Genomic DNA, 22261 nt, shown 5'->3' on the forward strand with positions numbered 1-22261 from the left:
CCAGCCTCACCCCGCCCCTGCCTGGCAGGATCATGGGGCTCTACGTGTCCATCGTGCTGGTCATCGGCAAGTTCGTGCGCGGCTTCTTCAGCGAGATCTCGCACTCCATCATGTTCGAGGAGCTGCCCTGCGTGGACCGCATCCTCAAGCTCTGTCAGGACATCTTCCTGGTGCGGGAGACGCGGGAGCTGGAGCTCGAGGAGGAGCTTTACGCCAAGCTCATCTTCCTGTACCGCTCGCCCGAAACTATGATCAAGTGGACCCGTGAGAAGGAGTAGGAGCGGGGCTCCTGCACCCACGCGTGAAGGAGTCGCCCAGCACACTGCTGGGTGCAGACGCCCCGGCCCGGCCGCCACGCCCTCACGCTGCTGCCAGAGGGGATCTGGGGCCCCTCCTCGGCCCGGCGCGGAGCCCTGCGCAGCCAGCACACTGGGCCCGGGGCTCCAGCCTTCCCTTCCCCATGCGTACTGTAGGGTTTTCTAATTAAAAATGTTTTTATTTATACAATTACAGGCTGTCTGCCCATCCTTGCCCTCCTGCTCCGGGGGGCCCCAGGCTCCGCTCCCGCTGGTGTGCGCCTCATCGTCACTGTTCTCCAGCAGATACTCCTGGATCTCTGGCGAAGGCCTAGGGAAAGCCGTACACTGGGAATGTGCCCCGCGGGAGCCACCGCCCAGAAGGACCCCTCCGGCACTCCCCTAGCCGTGTGGTTAGCCCATACCTTTGGCTGCGGAGTCGGGCCTCGGCCAAGATGTAAGGTGGAAGGGGGTCCAAGGAGGGCTGCAACAGAGGATGGCCGTGGACAAGGGGCCGCGTGGCACCGAGCCCCGGGGGGTGGGCCTCCCCTGTCACGACCCAGGAGTGGGAACGACTCACCACATCCTTCATATTCACGCGGCAGCCGTAGCATAGCTGCTCGATGACGTGGTCTCGGGAGTCCTCCCTGGAGGAGCAGAGCTGTGCCTGAGCACCGGCTCGGGGCCCCAGGGTGCTGCACCTACCCTGGCTGGTGGCCTGGGGCTGACCACGGGTCAGGGCAGGGCCAGGAAGGGACTCACCTCCTGCACGGCCTGGTCCCCTGGCAGCAGTTCAGGGCCCTGCCCACCTCTGCAGCACAGCAAGGCACAGTGGGGGCCCCAGCCAGTGGGGTGGAGGGCTGCATCTGGGAGAAATCCTGGGTCTGAGCCCCGAACGCTGTGGCACTATCTGCAGGCAGAGACAGGCTGAGGCTCCTCCTGGGGCTGGACCCCCAACTCCCACTCCCCAGCGCCCCTCCCCCTCCTCACGGACCAGCGGCGTCGACGTCCAGCGAGCACATACAGAGCAGGCAGCGGGGGCCAGTGGCACAGCCGTCCCTGGGGGCCTTGACCAGCTTCTCACTGGTCCTGATGGGTGGGAGACGGGGCACCAAGGCGGCCTGAGGCTGGGCTTCACTCCTGCACAAGCGCCCGGGGGTGGGCTCAGGCCCACGCGCCCACCCCGCCGTGGGCACTGACACACACATACCTGTACACGGTGCTGACTGTGGAGGGGAACTGGGCCTGCAGCCGGAGCAGGAAGCCCTCCATCAGCCGGTGGATGCTGGCCTTTTCGGGGGCCTAGGGATAATCAGATGGAGGGCTGTAAAAGGGGCGCCCCCAGGCCTGGCCCAGCAGCCAGCTAGCGTGGGGGCCAGGGCTTCACACCATCAGCCCTGAGCGCGCCAAGTCAGGGCTGGAGTGAGCCAGAGCACCCGCATCTGAGGTGTCCCCGTCACTGAACACAGCTGCTGTTACACCCTCCGTGCAAGCCCCCCTTGGCCGAGCACCAGCCTGCCTCTCCTCATGTGCTCCCAGGGAGCTGGTGTGGACACAGCTCGGGCCACTGAGAGCGTGCTGGCCCCCTCCGACCCCACGCTGGATAATCCCGCAACTCACCTTGGTGTCAATGGCTGGCGTGAAGACAGACGGAACGGCAAACAGGCGGTTGTAGAAGGCGACCTCCTTCAGCGTGTGCTCACGCATGGGCCGTACTACCACCACGTCGCCGTGCCGCTCGTCGGAGAAGCCCTGCAGTGGGGGCACATTCATCACAGCACCCAGCACCCGGGCTCACAGCCCCGCGTTCCCTGCGCCACACGGGAGACCCTGGCACGGACTCCTGATGCCACTTTCAAGTGACATGGGCCAGAGGGGCCCCGGAAATGCCCGTTCCCTACCCACATACCGTGTCCCAGGCGAGAAAGGCCCCTCTCCCCAGCGCCAGGCTGGTCATGAGCTTGATGGCCAAGCGGGTACAGCTGTCTCCTGTCATCACCTTGGAGTAGCCATGGGTCCGGGCCACGTGCAGGATCAGGTGGGTCCTGTAGAGCAGAGCCCAGGGTCTCAGGCAGGCTGGAAGGAGGAGGGCCTAGCTGCCAGGGTGGGGATGGGGGCTCACCGCAGGGTCTGCAGAAGCTCCTCTTTGGCCGTCAACGTCTTCACGGAGCCAAACAGTCGGGACAGAGCCTCGGTCTGGGCAGCCAGGGGTGGCCCAGCCAGGTCCTGGGGGTCCTGGGTGCAGGGCTGGCTCGGCTGTGCCTCCCCCTGGGCTGAGCTGGGGCTGCCCCCAACCCCCTCAGCCCCCAGCGTATGCTGCTGCTGAAGGAAACTGTCCACAGCCACCTTGTAGGTCCCCACAGTCCCCACTGGCTCCTGGGCAGAGCAGCGCAGCACGGATGGCGGCAGGGCAAACACCTTCCAGGGCAGGGAGAGAGCATAAGGCCCAGGTCTGCCCCCCACGTGCCGGGAGCAAACAGGCCAAGGGCGAGGCCCACAACTGACCCCACCAAGTAGGCACAGGCCCTTGTGGGCACCCGGCGGCCCGCCCTCACAGTCAGGCCCACCCACCTCTTCCAAGGTGACAACGTGCCACGGAAAGCCGAGGGTCTGTAGGATCAGCTTCACATCAGCCAGAGTTTTTGCTCTGTCCTCCCAGCTCTGGCCACAAGCTGCTCCCTCTAAAAAGTGCAGGCAGAAAGGAATCATGACTACAGAAGAGCCCAAGATGGGATAAGGCCAATATCCTGTGAACAACTCTACGAAGCTTTCTGGTGGAAACCACAGGACACGAACCTGTTCTCAGGGAGGGCAGCATTATCAGAGTGGGGAGTGGCTTCTCTCCAGTGCACAGGGGAGGGGCGGGAGGAGGCGTGACAGACCCCAGGGCCCCAGACCCAACTGGGAGCCTATCTCAGGGAGCATCTGGCCCCTGGCCTCTCCCACCCAGGGCCCCTGATCCATGGACACTAGGCACATACGCCTGCCTGACTCTAACAAAAGTCTAAGACAACAACAGTGCCTTTGTTGCCAGACCCATGTGTTGTCTCCAAAAACTCATTAAGCTTAAGGGCCTCATCAAGCTTAAGGGCCTCATCAAGGGCACAGCACCAGCTGTCTCAATGGGGCTCATCCTGAGCGGCTGGGGCCGGGGCTGGGAGGGCTACACATACCATCGACATATACGACCCCTGGCACAAAACGCAGTCTTTTGGCAGAATCTCGACTCAGGCCCTAGAGAGAAAAGGGACAGGACCTCAGCCCCACAGTCAGAAGCCAGAGGCCACCTTCCCGGCACAAACCACTCTCCACCTGAACTAATGTCCTCCAGGAAGGGGTGGTGTTCCCCACCTGGAACAGACAAACCATTCAGACAAAGTGCCGAGAAGGCCCCATGGGGAGGCCACACAGCCTGACATGGTCAAAGTGGCTGCATAGGCATCTTCACCGCCCCAGTAACACCTGCTCCTCACCAGTCTGTCTCCCACGGCCCCCAGACTCCCCCGCCCAGCAATGTCCTGAGAGGTGCCTGCCTGAGCACCTCTGACTGCTGAGTGCAAGAGGACAACAGACTACCATCAAGGTGTTATCAGTTAGAGGAAACAGGGGCTCCAGGTGCCGGACAAAAGGCCAATGGAGTGGGCACTTACACCAGGCCAGGCTTAGGGAGCCATGAAGTGAGAGCAGAACAGCACCTTGCTGGAGCCCCCGGGACAGACCACCTCTCTCATCTGTGCCCCTCACTGGGAATGCAGAGAGTCTGTGTATGTCCCAGCCCCAGGTCAAGGCCTCCACGGCAGCCAGGGCCCTCAGGAAAAGCCCTAGCCATCTCCAACACGCTGGACAACAGTGTGAGTGGGCTGCCGAGAGCCTGGAGCACAGGTCCCCAGAGAGCACCCTCTCCCGTACGCTCTCCCTCCCCACCCAACTTCACATCCCCTGGCATCCCCACTGCTCATTTGGGTCTCCCCTTAAACTTCTCAAGGAAGCTGCCCGACCCCAGCCAGGCTGGACCCCTTTTGGGTTCCCCAAGGCACCTGCTTGTATTTCGAGGTTTTGTCCTGGACCCAGGACCAGGGGGAGGCCCATGAACTCAGGAACACCTCAAGCAACGCTCCACCATGCCACCACATGTTCCCTGTGACTAGGATTCTACGCAGTCGGCAAACAGTCCTACACTTGGGCACAGCTGGGTGCTCCGGACTCAGCTTCCAGTTTGTGCACCTTTGTATACACATCCAACAACCCTCCGGGCATCCCAGCTAGGGGTGGGCTGCTCTCGCTAGCTGCAGGCAAGAGCCCCTCAGTCCTGGGCCCCCAACTCTGCAACTCAGCAGGGAAGCAGCCAGGACCCTGGAAGACGCTAGGAGACGTACCTCAAGGACCTGCCAGACCATGGAGCTGGATGAAGGCCCCCCAGACCATGCCAGGAGCACCTATGGGAGAAGGAACGTCACTGGAGAGCGCTGCGTCTCCCCCATGAGCAAGCCCACCCTCTCCACCACCACCATCACCTGTGCATGACACTGGGAGGGGAGGCCGGGGCTGAGAGCCAGGGCCCAGGGGGGCTGGGCTTCCCAGCTGGGGACCCCGCAGAAGAGTCACCCCAACACACTACCTTCTCACCCGGAAAGATCAACCGATTCTTCCCAAGCACGGCTCTGAACTTGTGGATGTAGAAGGCCCTGAAACAGTCCCTGCAAGAGACAACCAGCAGTGTGGCCACATGGCCCCGATGGGGACGCAGCCTGAGACGCTGTAGGGTTCCATTTTCCTTCTCTTACCAGTGTCCATCTTTAAAAGCAGTATCTTGACAGAGGCTCTGCCCAGAAACTGACAATGGAAGCCAGGGTTGAGGGGTTCTTGCCAGCTGTGCCTGCCCCAGGACCAGCCCCGTGCTGCACAGGGAGGCGCCCCCTTGGTCCCCAACAATCCTTACTAGTGTGAACTGATGTCTGAGGGGCCCAGAGCCCAGGAGCCACCTGTACCTCCAAACACTCAGGAAGGCCCAGCAGGCAGAACGGACGGACACAGGGAAGTGCAGGGCAAGGCCAGCCGGACCCTCCCTCAAGCAGAGTGGAAGGCCCCTTCCAAAACTCCCACAGGGAGAAGTACTCTCTCTTGGGGTGAAGGGGGAAGCACTGAGTAGGCAGCAGGGGGTGCCCCATGTCCCAGAACACCATTCCCGAGCTGATACCATCTCGACAAGAAATTACCATCTTGACAAAGTTCATGCAAATGCACAGTCCTGGCTTCTTCAGACCCACAGAATCAGAACTTCCAGGGCGGGCCCTGGGAATCAGCAATCCTGAAAATCCTTCCACCTAATTCTCAGGCTCAGCTACAGGTTAGAATCACTCAGGCCAAATATATCGGACAGAAGGTGCCAGAGTGAGGCCCAGGCATCTGCATTTAAAAGCTCCCTGGCAACCCAGGCAGGGAAGTCGGGGTCGATGACAGCAATGCGGCTCCCTGAGAGCTGCCCCACACCTGAGGCTGCACCCCTAAGTCTGCTTTCTTTTTCCAACTAAGACATACCAGGGGCGCCTGGGCGGCTCAGTCAGTTAAGCATCCAACTCTTGGTTTCGGCTCAGGTCATGATCTCATGAGATCGAGCCCCAACTCAAGCTTTGGGCTTAGCGTGGAGTCTGCTTGAGATTCTCTGTGCCCTGCCCCCTTGCCCACACCCTCTTTCCCTTTAAAGTAAATAAACCTTTCTCAAAAAAAAATGTCTTTTTTTTTAAAGCCTTTATTTAATTATCTATTTTTTAGAAAGAGAAAGAGAACGTTGTGTGTGTGAGGAGAGAAGCAAGGCAGAGAGAGAGGAAATTTCAAGCAGACTCCACGCGGACCGCAAAGCCCGATGTGGGGCTCTATCCTGGGACCCTGAGATCATGACCTGAGTCAAAACAAGAGTCGGACGCTTAACCAACTGAGCTGCCCCTGAATAAATCTTAAAAAAAAAAAAAAAGACACAGCAGTGTCCACAATTCCCCCTGCCCCCCACTGAACAGGCACCAGTGTGAGGGGTTGACCAAGCACCCCGCATTCCTTTATGGTCAGTAGGTCAACGTGGTGTTTAATAAAATGCCAGGACCCCAGGCGAGCAGCCACAGGCAGCGAGTCCCAAGAACTCACTCACCATCGGGGAGGGGTAAGGCTGCTAAAACACAGGTGCTTGCTCGGGGCACAAGAACAACCTGTGGCTGCCCACGGGCAGGGGGAGCTCTGAGCCCAGAAGGAGCTGCTGCAGCCTCTTCTCCTAACAGTCATCACTTCAGATGCTCTGAGAGATTAAAGCAATGGGTGCTTTGCCTACGTTTACTCCAGTAGCATACACCAAGTTTACTGTGTTCCCAAAAGATGGCTGGGGAGGAGAAAGCTTTGGGAAAAAACCTCAGTCCCTTCAGTTTCTCTTTTGGAACATTCTGGAAAGTAGTGTCCAAGACTCGTGGAGACTATTTTAAAAACATAAGCTGGGGGACGCCTCGGTGGCTCAGTCGGTTAAGCGTCTGCCTTCGGCTCAGGTCATGATCCCAGGGTCTTGGTATCAAGTCCCGCCTCAGGCTCCCTGTTCAGCTGGGACCCTGCTTCCTCTCCCTTGGCCCCTTCCGCCGCTTGTGCACCCACCCCAAATAAATAAATTCTTTAAAAAACAAAAAAATCAAAAAACAAACAAACAAAATCATCCCCAGAGCACCTGCCCAAGATCTCAGGACGCTCTAATCTGCCCCTAGATGCGTTCCAGCTGCCCCGAAATGCTCATCCTGCCTATACCTCACCTCACCCTCCCTCTGCCACCTTCCCGTAAGTGCCATCAGATGCCCTCCTGCCACCTGATCCACAGCTGGACCGTGGGAGAATTACGGCGTACCCACACAGAAACCCAATACCCCACACATGCACCGGAGTCACTGGAAGCGATGTTAGAAGCACATGCTTCAAAGCAAGAGATAAAGCCAAGAGGAGGGGCAAGCCTGGCTAAGCCAGACCTCCCACCCACCTCCAGGCCTCACCTGCAGAAGGCATCTCCTGCTCGAATCACCACCACGGGTAGGCCTTCCGTGCACTTCACACACTTCAGTTCACGCCTTTCGAGACATGACGGGGGAGGGTAGAACACAGGCTGCAGCCCTCCCTCCAGCGGGCTTTGGGGAGGAGGCACTGCGATTCTCATCCCAGCCGGTGTATGGGAAGCTCATGCAGCTGCACACACACCAACCACGGCTTTTGTCTTATCCGAACTACCGATACGAAAAAAGACAAGGGCCGTGGGGGGATCTGAGTCTGCCTAAACCACCCGAGGACGCACACAGAGGCCACCTGTCAGCCTCTCAAGTGCCTGGCGGAACCACCTGTGTGACTCGGGAGGGCAGAGACGGAAGCGGCGGGGGGAAGGGGCCAGGAGGCCGACTCCTCTTCGGCCGAGGGCCCAAGCCGCAAGAATCACCAGCGCCAGAGCGCAGAGCCAGCCCCTTTCTGGGGCGTTCGCCCCCGGCTAGAGAGGCACCCCCGGGGTGCTGCGGAGCACGGTGCACCCCCACCGGGACCCGGGGCTTCTGGGCCCCAGCCTCGGCGGTCTCCCGGGTTCCGCAGCGCGGCGCCGGGGGCGAACTGCAAGGCGCGGGCCGCGCCCTCGGGGCAGGGCTTTGCCGCCGGCTCGGCGCCGGGAAGGAGAGGGGCGGGTGCGCACGCCCGGCTCTTACCCAGGCCGCAGTGGCGGCGGTCCCTCGGGCGCCGGGTCCCCGTAGTCCTCGCCAACCTGGCACATGGCTGCGCCCGGTCGCACGATAGTAAGCGCCGGCGGCGGGGAGACGCGCCCTAATAACGTCAGCGGGACGTCGCCGGGGCGTGGCCAGCGGATTGGGGGCGGAGCGCGCGCCTATGACGTCGGCGCCGCGGCCGTGACGAGCGGGGCGGGGGCGGGGCGCCCCTGATGACGTCAGCGCGGCGCCGTCGCGGCCGTGACGCGCGGACCTGGCCCGGCCGGGCCGGAACAGGGGCGGCGGCGGCGGCGGCGGCGGCGGCGGCAGGCCCGGCGCCGGGATGGCGATGTTCCGCAGCCTGGTGGCTTCGGCTCAGCAGCGGCAGCCGCCGGGCGGGCCGGCGGGCGGCGACAGCGGCCTGGAGGCGCAGTACAGCTGCCCGATCTGCCTGGAGGTGTACCACCGGCCCGTGGCCATCGGCAGCTGCGGCCACACGTGAGTGCGCCGGCCTGCGGGAGGCCGCGGGGCCGGGACGTCGCTGCGGGGAGGGGTCCGTGCCCGCCCCGGGAGGGGCCCGAGGCTCGCGGCCGCCCGGCGCAGCCCCGGAGCCAGGCGCGCGGAGGACTCGGGCGGGGGCGCAGGGCTCCCTGCGCAGGCCGGCCCTGTCCCCTGGGCGCGTTCCTCCGCCTCAGCTCAGCCTCCTGCCCGCCAGTCCCCGGCGAGCCGGGCACCCTGTCGGCGCATCGGGCGACCTGCAGCCCTGTCCGGTCCCGACTCCCCTGGGGTCCGCTTACGGCTTCGGCGGGCCTACCCGGGTACTCAGAGGGCAGCAGGCGACCTCTGCGCCAGTCGCCTTCGACTCGGTCCCCTGGAGACCGGGGTGGGCATTTGTAAATGAATGCCTTGTGGCTCTTCTTATCAACTCTTTTTCGGACCCGCTGTCTGCTTGTCTTAACGTCAGAGGAGAGGAGTTGCCTAAAGTTAGGAGAGGGACTTGTTTGGAGTCTGGTGCTGTTTTGTTTTGATGGAGATCTTGGGTCATATCCATCATTGAGCAGGCGGGCTGGCCCTGGGGACCAGACACCAAGCACCCTGCTAGGGTTTCCAGCTGCACCGGAGCCTCCAGGAGGGTCCTGCAGGGGTGTTTCAGCAACAGAAACCTGAGGATGTGGCTCTCCTCCCAGCGAGAGCTGCACTCAAGTCTTCTGCGAGCTGCCCGCCTGGTTGGAAGGGCGGCGAGTTCAGTGTCCACTCTCCGACTGGCTCCTGGCTGAACAGCACAGCTCTTGAGTGAAATCAGCAGTGTGGGAAGCGGGGTCAGGAGGGCTCGGTTGCCGGCAAGCAGGGCTACTGAGGCGGTGGGGCTTTCACTCCCAGGGGTTGGGCAGAGGTGCATCCAGGCAGGTAGGTGCCCCTGGAATATTTTGCTAACAGGCAGCTGACTTAGGAGGCTCCTGATAGAAAGGGGGAGCTGGGTAGGTGTGTGCCTTCTCGTCACCCAGGGACAGTGTCAGCATCCAAAAGCCTCCGCGTTCCTCCTCCTCCCGTGTGGGGCAGCACAAGCACCTGCCCACACCAAGGGAGGATAGCCAACTTGTCGGGAGGGGCCGTGCCTCACTGTCACACTGCTGGTGACATCTTGTCAGGGGCAGCCTCTGAACAAGACTCTTGGAAGCATATGCTGGTGGGTGTTTTCAGGTGTGCTCTGCAGTTTTCAGTCCATCGCTGAGACCTGTAAGGCTCGACCCAACTTTAGAAAGCCTTTCCTGGTTTTCGGATGGTCTCCCCTTGGCACCAACAGTTACTCATCCCAGGGCCACAGCATTTCCAGTCTCTGGGTCTGTACAAATCAGTGTACGGATTTTTTTTTTCCAGATAAGTCTTTTTTTTTTCCTCAGAAAAGTCTTTTCTTAAAATGTGGTCTTCAGAACACAGCTCTGCACAGAATTACGAAAGCATCATGTCCTCTAAACCCTTCCCCCACCCCATGTTTTTCTTGGCAGAATCTGATCTCTCTCCTGTTTCTGAGGCTGGTCCCGTGAGAAGCTCTTCCAGAGCGTCCTCCTTAGAAGCCCTCCTCCCTAGCTCTCTCTCTGCCTCTGTTTCTTACTCTTCCCAAGTTTCTGGTCTGGTGTCATGAAGGCACATGCACGAACAAGCACAGAGGACTTAAAGGCTCACGCTTTTCCTTCAAAGAACCTGGTGGTGGTCTAGGTATTTGTCCCGCACGGCCACCTAACCGTAAACAGTTTGCCTCCACAAAACAGAGTTTCTGGTGCTGAGCGGCTGTGCGTGGGCAGCACCAGACAGAAGAGGAGAGGTCGGGGTGGGTTTCGGTCAGGAGGCCCTCAGTGGGGCTTGTGGAAGAGCTCCCAAGAGCTCCCCAGGAGCCCCAGAGGGAGCCGGTTATTTCTCATATTCGGGGGACATCCTGGGCAGTAAGTCCCATCTGGAAGCAGAAGCTGCGTGGCTATGTATGACCCTCTGATGGGCCCTCCCCTGAGGGCCTGGGAGGGGGCAGGCTCCCCTGGCCTCCGTTCTCCTCTCATGCTCTCTCAGCACTGCTGTCCCACCGGTCCCTCCACCTCCACGTTCCCACATGCAGTCAATGAGCAGAGATCGTAGAGAAGAGCGCTCACGTTTAGGGGGGAACGTAGGGAATGATGAGGACAGGTGTGTCCTGCGCGCTCAGCGTGCCGTGGCCCCGTCGGCCAGGTGCTCTCGCTATTTTGTACAAGAGGCTGAGTTCCCAGGGGTCGCAGCAAAGCCAGAGCTTGAGCTCGGGCAGTCTGGCGGGGCTGGCCTCTGAGGCCCCGCCTCTCCCCCCTCCCCCCCGGCGAGCGCCCTTGCAGCAGTGACCCTGGAGACCCTGGGGACCGCTGAGCCTTGACAGCCCCCTGCCCACCTGCACCCAGACCCATGAGCGGGCTTCTCTGGGCGGGGTCTGTCACTCCCTGCTTGGCATGGAGAGCGCACCTCCAGCTGCGTGTGGGCGGACCAGGATGTGGGCGATTGAGATCATCCATGTAAGGCTTTGGAAGTCGGGCTCTGCCCCTGAGGACAGGTCCTGGCCTCTGTGGGTCCCCTGCACCGTTGGCCGGCGCTGGCACAGTGGTGTGTGCGAGAGGCCCGGGCAGGAGTGAGACGGGGCGCTGGAGCCCGTGAGGTGGCCGTCAGGTCTGGGGGCAGAGAGCAGACCCCTCAGCTGGCTCTGTCCGCTCGTGCTGGCAGAACCTCCTTGGAAGAGGCGGGCACGGCTTGTCTGGGGCGGCTCCGAGCACCGCGCTCATAGCGTGGAGACTTGGCTGCCAGCCGATGGTGCCCGCAGCCCCTCAGGCGCCACGACACACGGACCAGCAGAGCTGCAGGCCGGCGGGCGGGCGGGCAGGCCCGGGTGCAGGCAGGGGTCCATGCATGCCTTCTCAAGACCCCAAGCTCCCCGGCCCCCTCCTGCTGGCAAAGAGGTGCCCTTCACCCCGACCTATGCATCTGTCGTCGGAGACGTGGCCCTGAGGCCTGCCCTGACAACGTGGTGACTCGTCCCGAGTGCTCCTGGGGCCATCCTTATGCGTGTGCGTCTTACAGCATTGCTGAAGGAGGACGCCCTCGTCTGAAGGGTGCACGTCAGTGGTCCCTGGAGTGCGCGCTGTTGAGCCGGCGTCCCCGCCGCAGCAACCACGGGTCTGCTCTGACATGTCAACGGGGTCACACAACACATGTCCTGAGCTTGGCGTCCCCAAGACTCACCCATCCTGGGGCTCGGCCACATCCGTGTGTCCGTTCCCCGTGGATGACGTGGCTTGTGTCTGCCCCGTGGCTCTTGTGGTGGCACCGCCGTGCACACCCTCCGTGACAGTAGCCAGCTCTCCTCCTGTGGCAGGCGGAGGGAGAGAGCTGCATCGGCCGTTAGGCTGGTCGGACCCTTGGAGCTGGAGAGGTGGGCTTGGGCACTCCCCAGAGTGCCGTGGGGTGGTGCCTGGACGCCTCTGTCACATGCCCACCAGGTGTGGCGATGGGTGGGCCATCCTCCTCCTCCTGGGGGAAGGAGGCTGCCGGGAATGCTGCATCTTCTGATGGGCCTCAGGCCAAGCCAGGCCTTCTGTGCACATGTTCCTGCAAATGGTGCCGAGCCAGGTGGGGGCTGCACTGGAAGCCAGCACATAGGAGGAAGGCCCAGGCGCGGGCAGCAGGAGGGACTCCAGATCACCCCCACTGCCTTCTCCTGGGAAGGAGGTGAAGCCCTCCTGGTGGCAGAATGCCGGCCGCTGAGCTGAGCGTGTACACTTGGGAACACCCTCACATCCCATGGCCCTCACAGCCCCCCGCTTGGTGCACAGAGATGACAGCACAGTCGTGCACATCCCGATCTTTGCAGTCTTTGAAGGGGCTCCCTTTCTTGTGGGCGGGGGCTTAGCCCTCATCCTGGGGCCTAGTGCCCACTCGTCTGGGGCCCTGGGGCTCCGTCTCAGCGTCTGCAGATTCTAGGTCGGGGTCATAGCTGAGCGGCCCCCACAACGTTTCTTAAGAAGCTGGACCAAGGGGGTCCTGGGATCGAGCTCCCTCTTGCTGCCTGCTGGGTGCTCTCCAGCCCGGTGTCCCCGCGGACTGAACGCTGCTAGTTTCTCTGTGGCACGGGGGGGCCTCGGGGTGAGGAGGGCTTGCTGCTGCGGCCCAAGCACATCTGTATCCACTGGCTGGCTTCTTGATGCGGCATCTCCAGGGACAGCGCCAAGAGCCTCGGGCGCCCGAGTGTGTGCTGGGGCCATGAGTGTCCCTGCTCAGCCGCCAGGAGCCCAAGCAAGGCCCCTTCCGTCACCACGCCACTGCCCCAAGGCTGGACAGCTTTGGCCCCGCCCCGTCCAATGAGTCTCAGGCCCCTGGAGCCCTGTGGTTTCCTCTCCCAGCATTGTTGATGATCTTACTCTCCAACGCTTTGTGGGTGGAGGGTTTTTAGAGCCCCCCTGTGCTGCCTGTGTCCCCAGAGCACCTGGGGCGCTGGCATCACCACACGGCCGTGAGACGGGCAGGCTGAGCCTCGGGCTGGGCCCAGGGCCGCGGGGCCAGCACAGCTCCCGGAGAACCCCAGCCACAGCCCCACCAGCCTCGTGGATACGGCAACGGGCCCCAGAAACCCATGGCTGGGAGGGGACCTGGGGTCGTCGTTTAGCCAGAGGAACAGAATGATGGTCTCCAGAAACGTGCCGCCGACACAGAGGGGGGCTGACCTGTGAGGCTCAAAGCAGCCAGCAGCCCTCAGGCCCACGCCCGCTCCCCGTGCAGGTTCTGCGGGGAGTGCCTCCAGCCCTGCCTCCAGGTACCGTCCCCCCTCTGCCCGCTGTGCCGCCTGCCCTTCGACCCCAAGAAGGTGGACAAGGCCGCCCATGTGGAGAAGCAGCTCTCGTCCTACAAGGCGCCCTGCAGGGGCTGCAACAAGAAGGTACCCACCCCCGGGGTCCTCCTGGGGCGGGGCTGTGGTCTGCAGCTGCAGGGCCTGCTTCCGCTCCCCCCTCTCCTCTCCGGCAGAGAGGAACCTGTGCTCTGCCCCTCCCCCACAGCACCACTCACCTCCCTGGGGGCCTTCCCACACCCCCCACAGCCCCCCACATCACCCCCACCCCTGCCGCCTGCCCTGGGCTCTGGGTCTTATGTTGTTGCGTGGTCGCTGTTGTGGGGCTAATTTGGGGACATGGGAACTGAGCCTCAGCCCTGCCAACGGGGGTTGGGGCCCCAGGCAGAATGGAGGGGGGTGCCTTTCCAAGGCTGACCGCCACCACCCACGTGGCCTGGAGCCCCTCACAGTGGCCCAGCCCCAGGAGCAGATTTTGACTTTGCATTTTGATAGAAACATCACAATAGAAGGCGACTGCTGGTTGCTTTGTCCTACAGGTCAGGGTCAGAGTCAGGACATCCTGGAGCTACTTGGGTTCTGCAGTGAGGCTGCTGGCCTCCTTCCCTGGCACGCAGGCTTTCTCCCGAGAGAGAGCAGGCCAGGCCCATTCTCGGCTTCCCACATGCAGCGGGCTGCTCTGCCACAGCGTGCTCGGGTCTGTCCATACTCGTGGGCCAGTGGGGCAGGCCCGAGCAGAGCGGGGAGCCAGGCAGCCCTCGAGCGGACACCTGGGGGGATCTTGGCCCCGGGGACCTTACCCTCGCCCACACCCTCCTCGCTGCTTCCTTGGTCCTGTGAACGAGTTTCCTATTTGTGAGACATTACTCCCAGCCTGTTGGCATTGTTGACAGCAGGATTGGTAGCATCTGCTCCCCAGGGAGGGATGGCTGCATCTGTCTTTTTCCTTGGGTCGTTCACTTGAGCCACACCGAGGGAGGTCCGCGCACCTGGCCCCTTTCCCTGCCCCTCGGCCAGAGCGTGTGCCCCGGGCCGGGCTGAGGAGAAGGTTGTGCTGTGGTTTGGTACGTTTTGGTAAGAACTTCTATCAGGTAGATGCTTGGCCGTCTACAAGAATGCTGTCCCTCAGTTTCTGTAATGAGGGCTGTCCCCTCTGCCCCGATACATCTCTTCTGGTTTCCTCAAGGACTGCCCCTGCCCTCTGCGCCCCCGAGTGACCCCAGCTGAGGTGTACTCCTGTCCAGCAGCTGGTGGCCAGACGCACCTGCCAATGGGTGTCCGGAGTCTGTGTCTCCTTCCCTTGGTGCCCCTTTTCTGGCAGGGCCGTGAGGCCCCTGAGTGAAGCCTCCCCCCTGCTTACGCAGCACTGCGGGGCCGTGAACGTCAGGTGCAGGGACGGGCCCTGCTGCCTAGTGGCCCTCTCATCCTCTGGAGCCTGACCCCGACGCCTCCTCGGCCTCTGTCTTCCTAGGTGACATTGGCCAAGATGAGGGTGCACGTTTCCTCCTGCATGAAGGTCCAGGAGCAAATGGCCAACTGTCCCAAGTTCGTCCCCGTGGTGCCCACGTCTCAGCCCATCCCCAGGTAGGCCACCCCACTCCAGTGCTCAGAGCCCCTGTTCCTTGTAGGGGCAGCTCCTGGCCCATGTTGCTCTCCCTGGAGGAGGTGGGAGAGGCTGTTGTGTCCCCCTCTGCGGACAGCCTCGCTGCCCTGCAGGAAGGGGACCCCAAGGAGGGCCCGCACAGGCCCGCCAGTCACCTCCCAGCAGGGGGGTGTGGGGGGAAGGGATGGGACCCAGAGTGCAGGGGGAGGCCCAGCCGGGTGCCCCCGGGGTGGGCCACGCCACAGGTGGGGGCACTGCAGGCCCCCACTCACCTCCCGCCACCGCCGCAGCGCCGTCCCCAACAGGTCCACCTTCACCTGCCCCTACTGTGGCGCCCGCAACCTGGACCAGCAGGAGCTGCTCAAGCACTGTGTGGACAACCACCGCAGCGACCCCAACCGCGTGGTGAGCCGCCGGCCCCGGGGGGACGTGGGGGGGTGGGCCGGCTCCCCCGAGCAGCGGAGCGCTGCTTCAGCCTGCACCCCGTGTTGCAGGTGTGCCCCATCTGCTCGGCGATGCCCTGGGGGGACCCCAGCTACAAGAGCGCCAACTTCCTGCAGCACCTGCTGCACCGACACAAGTTCTCCTACGACACCTTTGTGGTGCGTGCCCCTCCCCGCGGCCGCGCCCCGCAGAGGCCCTGCCCCGCCCCTCCCCGCGCCCCTCCCCGCGCCCGCGGCCCCGCAGAGGCCCGGCCCTGCCCTTCCGTCCCCTGGAAACCATGCCCTCACCCGGCCCGCAGACCCTCCCGCACCAGGACCTTTGGGGCTAATCGCCCCCGGTCCTAGTTGCTCCTCAGAGCCCAGTTCCTCACTCCTCGCGCAGACCCGCCCGGCACTCGGTCTCCGGGCCAGGTGTCTGCGGGGCGGCTCGCTGCGGAAGGCCCGCGGTGCCCTCGAGGAGGAGCCAGAGGTGGATCCCGTGCGTGGGCCGCCCATCCCACGAGCCATGGCCCTGGGCGGGCAGCACGGCTCCCTCCGGGCCGCGGGACGGAGGGTCTGGCCCTGAGGGGCACCCGCGCATCCTCGCGTCTTCCCTTCGTGTCTTTCAGGATTACAGCATCGACGAGGAAGCTGCCTTCCAGGCTGCCCTGGCCCTGTCTCTGTCCGAGAACTGAAGGCACAGCCCAGCCCCTGGACCTGAGCCCTCCCGCCTCAGGGCACGGGGCCGCGGCTGAGGGGGACAGGCCCAGCGCCTGCGTGGAAATGCGCCTGTGGGACGAGCGGGTGGGACGAGCGGAGCCTCCTGTGTTGCAGGACAGACGTCCCCGAGCCCGCCAGGGGCCCTGCCGTCAGAGGGTGGCCACCAGTGCTCCTGGCCGAGCCTTGCTGGCTCCTCGGTGCTTCGGGCTGAGCAGGTGGCCCGCACGGGGCTGGCTCATTGGGCCCGCGAGCGGTGGGCGGCCGGTCCGCCTCAAAGCCATGCTGTCCTCCTCTCGGGCACAGAGACCCACTGTGCCCCGTCGGCGTCCCGCAGGCCTGGCTGCTGAGCAGGGGGCGCAGGGGAGCCTGGCCGCCGTCTCTCAGCGCTTCCAGTTCACGCACTCGGTACTGGCTTTTGTGATACTTAGAAATTCTGGCATTTTTCTATATTATCCAGTGTGATAATCTTTTCACATTTTATAGAGCAAAGACCGAGCAGTTACTCTTCATATTGCAATACCCGTGTTTGACTAGGAACAATAGTATTTTTATGGAACATTTACAAAATTATATTTTTTAAAAAAACAGTCAAAAAGCAACAGTTGTGGGATCAGCGAGGGGGAAGGAAAGAGAGGCGTGGACACCAGAGGCAGCGCGCGCCCTGGGGCTTTGCTCAGACAGATCCTGGCGCTGCTCTGCTGGGTCCCCCTTCCCAACTGCCAGGAAGAACCCCCAGGGCCCCTGGCCCCTCGCAGCGGCCGCCCCAGCAGTGCAGGCCTCCTCCCGCCAGGGCCCTGGCCCCCGCCCCACTGTCCCATTCCCAGGTGGACCCCGAACCGTGTTGGTAGGCCACCCCCGGGGTGACAGGTGGGGTTGGAAGGCGCTGTCTTACTCTTTCGGTTCACGGCATAAGTTATTGCTCTTTTAAAAAAAAACTTCAATAAAACATTTCGAAGCATCTATAGCAACCTTGACCGCTAGGTTTCATCTGGGAGGGTGAAAGGCAGGTGGGGGCTGGGGTGCAGCTGTGACCTCCCTTTGCTTGAGGTCTGCGGCTGTGTGTCTGTCCCTAGGCAGCTCGAGCACTTGGCGGGGGACGGTGCTGCCCACCTGCCCCAGGCCCCTCCCTGTGCACACAGTGCCTCCCTATGCTTCCCTCAGCCTGAGGCTCCCCCAGAACACATCCTCTCTCTTAAACCCTGTCTGGTCCCTGGTGACACATCTTGGCAAAAGTTTGCCAGGTGGTGGTGGTTTTCACCTCCTTCCTTGTCATGAGATGGGGTCCCCCCAAGGCCAGCACACTGGACTCAAGGCTTGTTCTGGGGGCCGGAGGTGGCCATGGAGGCTGGCGGGCAGTCTTTGGGATGCCCTCGGGGTGGGTGGAGCCCCGCGTCCCTGAGCAGCCACTCTCCCCATGGCTGGTTCTTGCTCTGTAGCTCCCCTGGGCATCCTCCTGGTGCCCCAGCATGTGACCTCGGCCCCCCAGCCTCATGCAGGGCCTAGCGGGCGGAAAGAGCCATTCAAATGTGAAACGTCCGGGACGCCTGGCTGGCTTAGAGTGTGCCACTCTTGGTCTTGGGTTTTATGTTCGAGCCCCACATTGGAGCTGGAGATTATTTAAAAATAAAATCTTTAAACGTGGAATGTCCAGCCAGAGATGGTGGTCTGGGCCACCAGGGCAGTTTCCCTGGGCAGGGCTGTGTTCTGGGCTGTTCCTCAAAGCAGGTGGGTCTCCTGAGCTTGAAGCCAAGGCAGGGCCAGGCAAACAAGCTGCCACTCGGGAGAGCGGTGACCAGCGGATCACCCCCTTAGGTCCTTCTGTAGGAGCCTTCAGCCCCAGCCTCCCCTCTTCAACCCCACTGGCCGAGGACGCCAGTTCCAGGGGGCAGGCATGGTGGCGGGTCCCTGCTGCCACCTGAGGACACCTGAGGAGCTCTGCCCCCTCCGTACAGCCACGGGGGCAAGAGCCACAGGACAGCGTCCACACGTGGCCTCTCATCCCGAACACCTCAGGGCAGTGTGCCCAGGGGAGGACAAAGTGAACCCCAACACGGCATGGGGGACACGGGCGAGCTGGATCTCGGCAGACCCCACAGTGTCGGTGGGGACGCTCGGGCTGAACGCCACAGCACAAACAGCCTCCCTTGTACTTCGAGTGACTCCCGTGCCAGCGGGGCTGTCCCGTCCAGGCCTCCCTGTAAATGAGCACGGCCGCCTCCAGGGTTTCCGCCACGTGCGCGCACACACAGACACATGCTTTAGGCTGGGAGTTCCCGGAAGCCAGTGTCCCCCTCCCACCCTGACACGCGGGGCCGGCCTCTGCAGCAGCTCACGTCCCCCACTGCCAGACAAAGCCAGACAGCCCTGCGTCCTGGGGCGCCCCCCCCCCGGAGTGCACACTTCCTTTCACGGTACGCACGGCATCGCGGCGTGGGGAGTCCACACGCACCCTGAGGCCTAGAAAGCATGCCTGGATCTCGGGTACCTACGACCGCCTATGTTAGCACGGGGCCGGCCGGCAAGACGCCCAGAGGGCAGAGCCCCCAGGCCCCCGAGCCCTGGCGCGGTGCTCACCCCCGGGTCGCACGGGAGCTGAGCACCTCTGAGAGTTTGGCCCACTGCCCTGACCTATCCTGGGCCACAGCCAGCCGGGCTCCCACAGAGGCACCCTGCTGAATGTGGTGGCCAGCCAGCCAGGCCAGCCGAGGAGGTGCTTTGGACCCAAAAGCCCCGCTGCTGGCTCCTTCGGGGCCAGAAGAGACTCCAGGCCCTGCAGTCAGTGGCTTCCAGAAAGCCTGCGCTAGGGACCCCAGGCCTGGGACCCAGGAGGCTCCTGTCTGGCCGATGCACTCGGCGCCTTGGAGGCAGTTGCAGCTGAGGTCTGAGCGCCTGAGACGCCTCTCCGAGGAGCCTCCAAGGGCAGGCCGCGCTTACTGGCCTCTGCCCCCTGGTGGCTGGTGTGAGAAGCACAGGGCGTGCCGTGGTGCGGAGGCTTGGCTGGGGGCAGGTCTGCAAGATGGGGACTCCAGCCCCTCCCGGTGACAGAGAGCCGCCCGACAGGTGGCCCTCCCGGTCTCCAACAGCCTGCTGGGAACAAGGGGCCAGCTCCAGCGTGCAGGGAGGAGGCAGTGGGGTGCAGAGTGGGAAACCCTGCTGTGGACCCAAGACACCCTTCTCCTTGAAACCCTGCAGGGCATCCTGCTGACGCCTGACACCCATATCACACGGGAACAGCACCTGCGGCCTCACAAAACACACATGTGCACACACATGCATCATGTGCGCACGCGGCAGGCCACAGCCCAGCATGTGCATGCACCCCTGCTCGGCCCCCCACTGCTTTCTCCCCCTTCCACCCCAGCCCCTAGAACCCCTCCTCAGCACCCAACACCGTGTCCCCTGGCATGCCTAGGACACCATGTCTAGGACTCTCCTGCATGTCGAATAAGCTGTGTGGGAAGGGACAGTGTCCCTTTCTGTCTCACACGGACATGTCCCCCAGACCCCAGACTAAGAACCAGCATCAGCTGTAACAGGCCTCAAAATGGAATGAGCTCCCCTTCTCTGGGGGTGACCAAGCACTCACTGGCACCAATCTGACCAGATGTTGGGAGCTGGAACATTTGGTCTCAGTTTCCACAAGTCCATGACCTCGTACAGCCATGAGGTTGCCCTAAGTCAGGATATCCCAGCTACAGCCACACCCCAATGAACACCCCACATGCTGGTGCAGGAGCCCTTTGTCCCTGGGCTGGAGTCCCCAGTGCGAGGGGCCATCTGTCTGGGGTCCTGGGACAGGTGAGCCCCAGCTGTGAGGTCCAGCTCTGAGCACTGTTCCAAGAGTCTTGGTCCCTGGGGCCTGTGCTTCATGCTGATATGTCCACACTTGAGAGCACAGAGGCTCACACTTCTCCAAGCCCCAGGGATGTGCATGCCAGGGGCCATGCTGTTTTGGGGTTCTCGATGCCTTTCCATCTCATCCAACCAGCGTTGCTGGACCCCACCGTGCACATGCAGGTACTGTGCAGGAGTGAGGGCTGGCTCCCAGCTGGCCCCCCTCTTGGGCACAGTCTGATAGGGAGCAGGGTCCCCCAAACCAGGTCATGAAACCCAATCAGTTAAAAAGTGAGCATGCAGTGGGGATGCAGATGTATGTGTACATACATAGGCAGAGTCAAGCACTACCTGTCATGAAAAAAAGACTCCAAACACATACACATAAAAAGAGAAACTAAGTAGAACTGTAGCAATCGCTCGGGAGGTGCCTATCCTAATTGGAAAGCGCTGCTCAGGCGGCTGACAGAGGCAGATGGGTGGGGCCCACAGCCTGGCTCCCAGCCAGCTGTCATCCCTAAGGTCTTAGGTGCCAAGGGAAGACTGCTGTGATTTCTTCTGGAAGGCAGAGACTCTGGTCCCTGCAAGTCCTGCTCTGGTTGAAAGAGGGGCAGTTCCAGGAGACTGGTGGGAAGTGGGCAGGCGTGAGGCTTAATGGCCAAGTAAAGCGGCCATAAGGAAGATAGAAGGACACAGAGCAAGAGTGGATGGGGACAGCTGCACCCCCTCCCTGGCACTGCACAGGTGTGGACAAGTAGATGCCAGTGTCCTCCTCTGTGGGTCCTTCCTGGGTCCAACCCAGACACAACCCTGTGAGTTACAGCCAGTGAGTCTGCATGACTCCAAGGAGGGCTGAGAAGTGGGTGGGGGTCATTTGTAATGACAGCCCTAGGAAAAGAATATACTGCCCCTACCCCACAGTGGCTCTAAGGACCCTCGGGATCCCAGGGAGCATTTCCAGGAATAGATCAAGAACACTCAAGTTTCCCTAAATAGTGTGAGCATCTCTCTGGAGATGAGGGACATCTTCTTGGCGGGCAGCCACACAGTGCGTAACCGGGTGAGGAGGGACAGTGTGGGTGGAGGGCTGACCCAGGTACCTGCAAGCCTTATCTACGTCTGGCAGGGAAAAGAAGGAAGAGCGGGTATAAATAGAAAGTTTGCGAGGCCACAGAACAGGTGAATAAGCAGAAGGCAGCCACGTGTCCTCTGAAATCCACACGCACAACAGCAGGGTGCCAGGCTATGGCCCACAGGAGAGATGCGTGCCTTCTGTCCGTGCACCACCTGCCCTTCCATGCTCTCACCAAGCCACATGTGCTCCCCTGGGTTCCTATTCCCCCACTTCCTAACTTCTCAGAGCCTCCACCTTCTCGTCTGCAACACTATGAACATCAGACCCTGGGTGACATGGCCCTCCCTCCCTGCTTCTCCAGAGGTCCTTCTACAGGCTCACCATCAACTTCACCTCGTCGCCCCCCAAGCCCTCGGCTGGCAAAGAGCACCAGCAGTCCCGTGGCACCCAGGCCTCAAAGGCACCGCCAGAAAGGCAGGCCTGCTGCACAGCCACAGAAAAGCCCCGCAGCTGTCAGGGGCAGGCTTGGGGCTGTGTCCACTCGTCCAGAGAATGCCCCATCTGACCCCTGAAGTCCTGAAACGTCCACATCAAAGGGACCAGACACTCAGACATGGCTCGTCCAGCTCTCTGCCGCACTGAAGGAGGGACACGACTGCCCAGGGTCACAGACTAGGCTGTTGCACAGCGCACGCACTTCCCCCCCTTTGATGAAACTTCCCATAAGCGCAGCTCAGAACCCCTTGGAATCCCAGAATTCCAGGCTGTGTCCCTTCTCCCAACCAGAGGAGCCTTCTGGAGGCGCGGGCCAACTCCTAAAGCCCTGTCCCCAGAGGACAGGAACCCTCCCCAGGTTTCACCCCCTGGGAAAGGCCCCTCTCCCCCAGGTCAGCTGACCCCCGTCACCACTAGGGCTAGTCAGGTGGGTCAGCTTTGGAATTCGGGGCTTGTGCTCATCAATCCTACCGTTGCGAGTTTGCGCAGCAGGCGGGGCGGGTGTAACCAGCTGGAGCAGGGGTTCTGCGAACGCCTCCACCGCCGTGTGGACTGGAGCCCGGCTCGGCTTCCACCCAGCCCTGACCTCCGCCCTTTAGTCCACGGTGAGTGGGTGCGCCAGGCCCCAGGGGTCGGTGTGACTCGCGGCGCGCGCCAGGGCAGTCCCGTGGGGAGGACTCGGCGGCCACGCGCTCCCTCCCCCGCGGCCCGCGCACCTGTCCTGGGCGTGGCCCCGAAGCCCCGCCCCGCGACCCCGCCCCGG

General features: G+C 62.4%; 3 protein-coding genes across 11 annotated transcripts in view; 2 read left to right on the plus strand and 1 right to left on the minus strand.

Annotated features, from left to right (window-relative positions):
* The window catches only part of PIEZO1 (piezo type mechanosensitive ion channel component 1 (Er blood group)), a 55510-nt gene extending 55003 nt beyond the window's left edge, over positions 1-507 (plus strand). For all 3 annotated transcript variants that reach the window (XM_064580962.1, XM_064580963.1, XM_064580964.1), the window contains one exon: positions 29-507. In XM_064580962.1, coding sequence (XP_064437032.1) covers positions 29-278 — 250 coding nt within the window. In that variant the 3' untranslated portion in view covers positions 279-507. The remainder of the gene's footprint in view (positions 1-28) is intronic.
* CTU2 (cytosolic thiouridylase subunit 2) lies at positions 476-22189 on the minus strand. 5 transcript variants are annotated; one of them, XM_045890582.3, is made up of 15 exons: positions 8003-8157; positions 7313-7387; positions 4915-4993; positions 4673-4732; positions 3470-3530; positions 2868-2977; positions 2419-2714; positions 2206-2341; positions 1917-2048; positions 1507-1598; positions 1291-1385; positions 1059-1206; positions 877-943; positions 722-780; positions 476-627 (listed from the first exon to the last, which is right to left on the minus strand). In XM_045890582.3, exons 1-15 carry the CDS (start codon positions 8065-8067, stop codon positions 480-482), a joined length of 1623 nt encoding a protein of 540 aa, XP_045746538.1. In that variant the 5' UTR covers positions 8068-8157; the 3' UTR covers positions 476-479. The 5 variants fall into 5 exon arrangements, with proteins under 5 accessions (XP_045746538.1, XP_045746535.1, XP_054367181.1 ...); XM_045890579.3 differs by having other exon boundaries at positions 7313-7540; positions 8003-8140; XM_054511206.2 differs by having other exon boundaries at positions 7313-7444; positions 8003-8139.
* Positions 8250-17058, plus strand: RNF166 (ring finger protein 166). Of its 3 annotated transcripts, XM_045890585.2 has the most exons (6): positions 8254-8497; positions 13283-13439; positions 14821-14933; positions 15243-15357; positions 15447-15554; positions 16004-17058. In XM_045890585.2, the coding sequence occupies exons 1-6, from the start codon at positions 8343-8345 to the stop codon at positions 16067-16069; spliced, it is 714 nt and encodes a 237-aa protein (XP_045746541.1). In that variant the 5' UTR covers positions 8254-8342; the 3' UTR covers positions 16070-17058. The 3 variants fall into 3 exon arrangements, with proteins under 3 accessions (XP_064437046.1, XP_045746541.1, XP_064437047.1); XM_064580976.1 differs by lacking the exon at positions 15447-15554 and having other exon boundaries at positions 8250-8497; XM_064580977.1 differs by lacking the exon at positions 13283-13439 and having other exon boundaries at positions 8369-8497.
* Positions 22190-22261: the final 72 nt, after the last annotated feature.

Source organism: Mirounga angustirostris, unplaced genomic scaffold, assembly GCF_029215605.1.
Source record: "Mirounga angustirostris isolate CCGP_5_RB_7025 unplaced genomic scaffold, mMirAng1.0.hap1 SCAF_16, whole genome shotgun sequence".
Taxonomy (NCBI): Eukaryota; Metazoa; Chordata; class Mammalia; order Carnivora; family Phocidae; genus Mirounga; species Mirounga angustirostris.

Excerpts from the sequence above, each read along its gene's own strand:
- RNF166 (XM_045890585.2), top strand. The coding sequence starts at position 8,343 with ATGGCGATGTTCCGCAGCCTGGTGGCTTCGGCTCAGCAGCGGCAGCCG. Across the intron at positions 8,498-13,282 it reads ATCGGCAGCTGCGGCCACAC|GTTCTGCGGGGAGTGCCTCC; the intron begins GTGAGTGCGCCG and ends CTCCCCGTGCAG. Across the intron at positions 15,555-16,003 it reads TCTCCTACGACACCTTTGTG|GATTACAGCATCGACGAGGA; the intron begins GTGCGTGCCCCT and ends CGTGTCTTTCAG.
- CTU2 (XM_054511206.2), bottom strand. The coding sequence starts at position 8,067 with ATGTGCCAGGTTGGCGAGGACTACGGGGACCCGGCGCCCGAGGGACCG. Across the intron at positions 2,715-2,867 it reads ACGTTGTCACCTTGGAAGAG|GTGTTTGCCCTGCCGCCATC; the intron begins GTGGGTGGGCCT and ends CTGCCCTGGAAG. Across the intron at positions 944-1,058 it reads GGGACCAGGCCGTGCAGGAG|GGAGGACTCCCGAGACCACG; the intron begins GTGAGTCCCTTC and ends CTGCTCCTCCAG.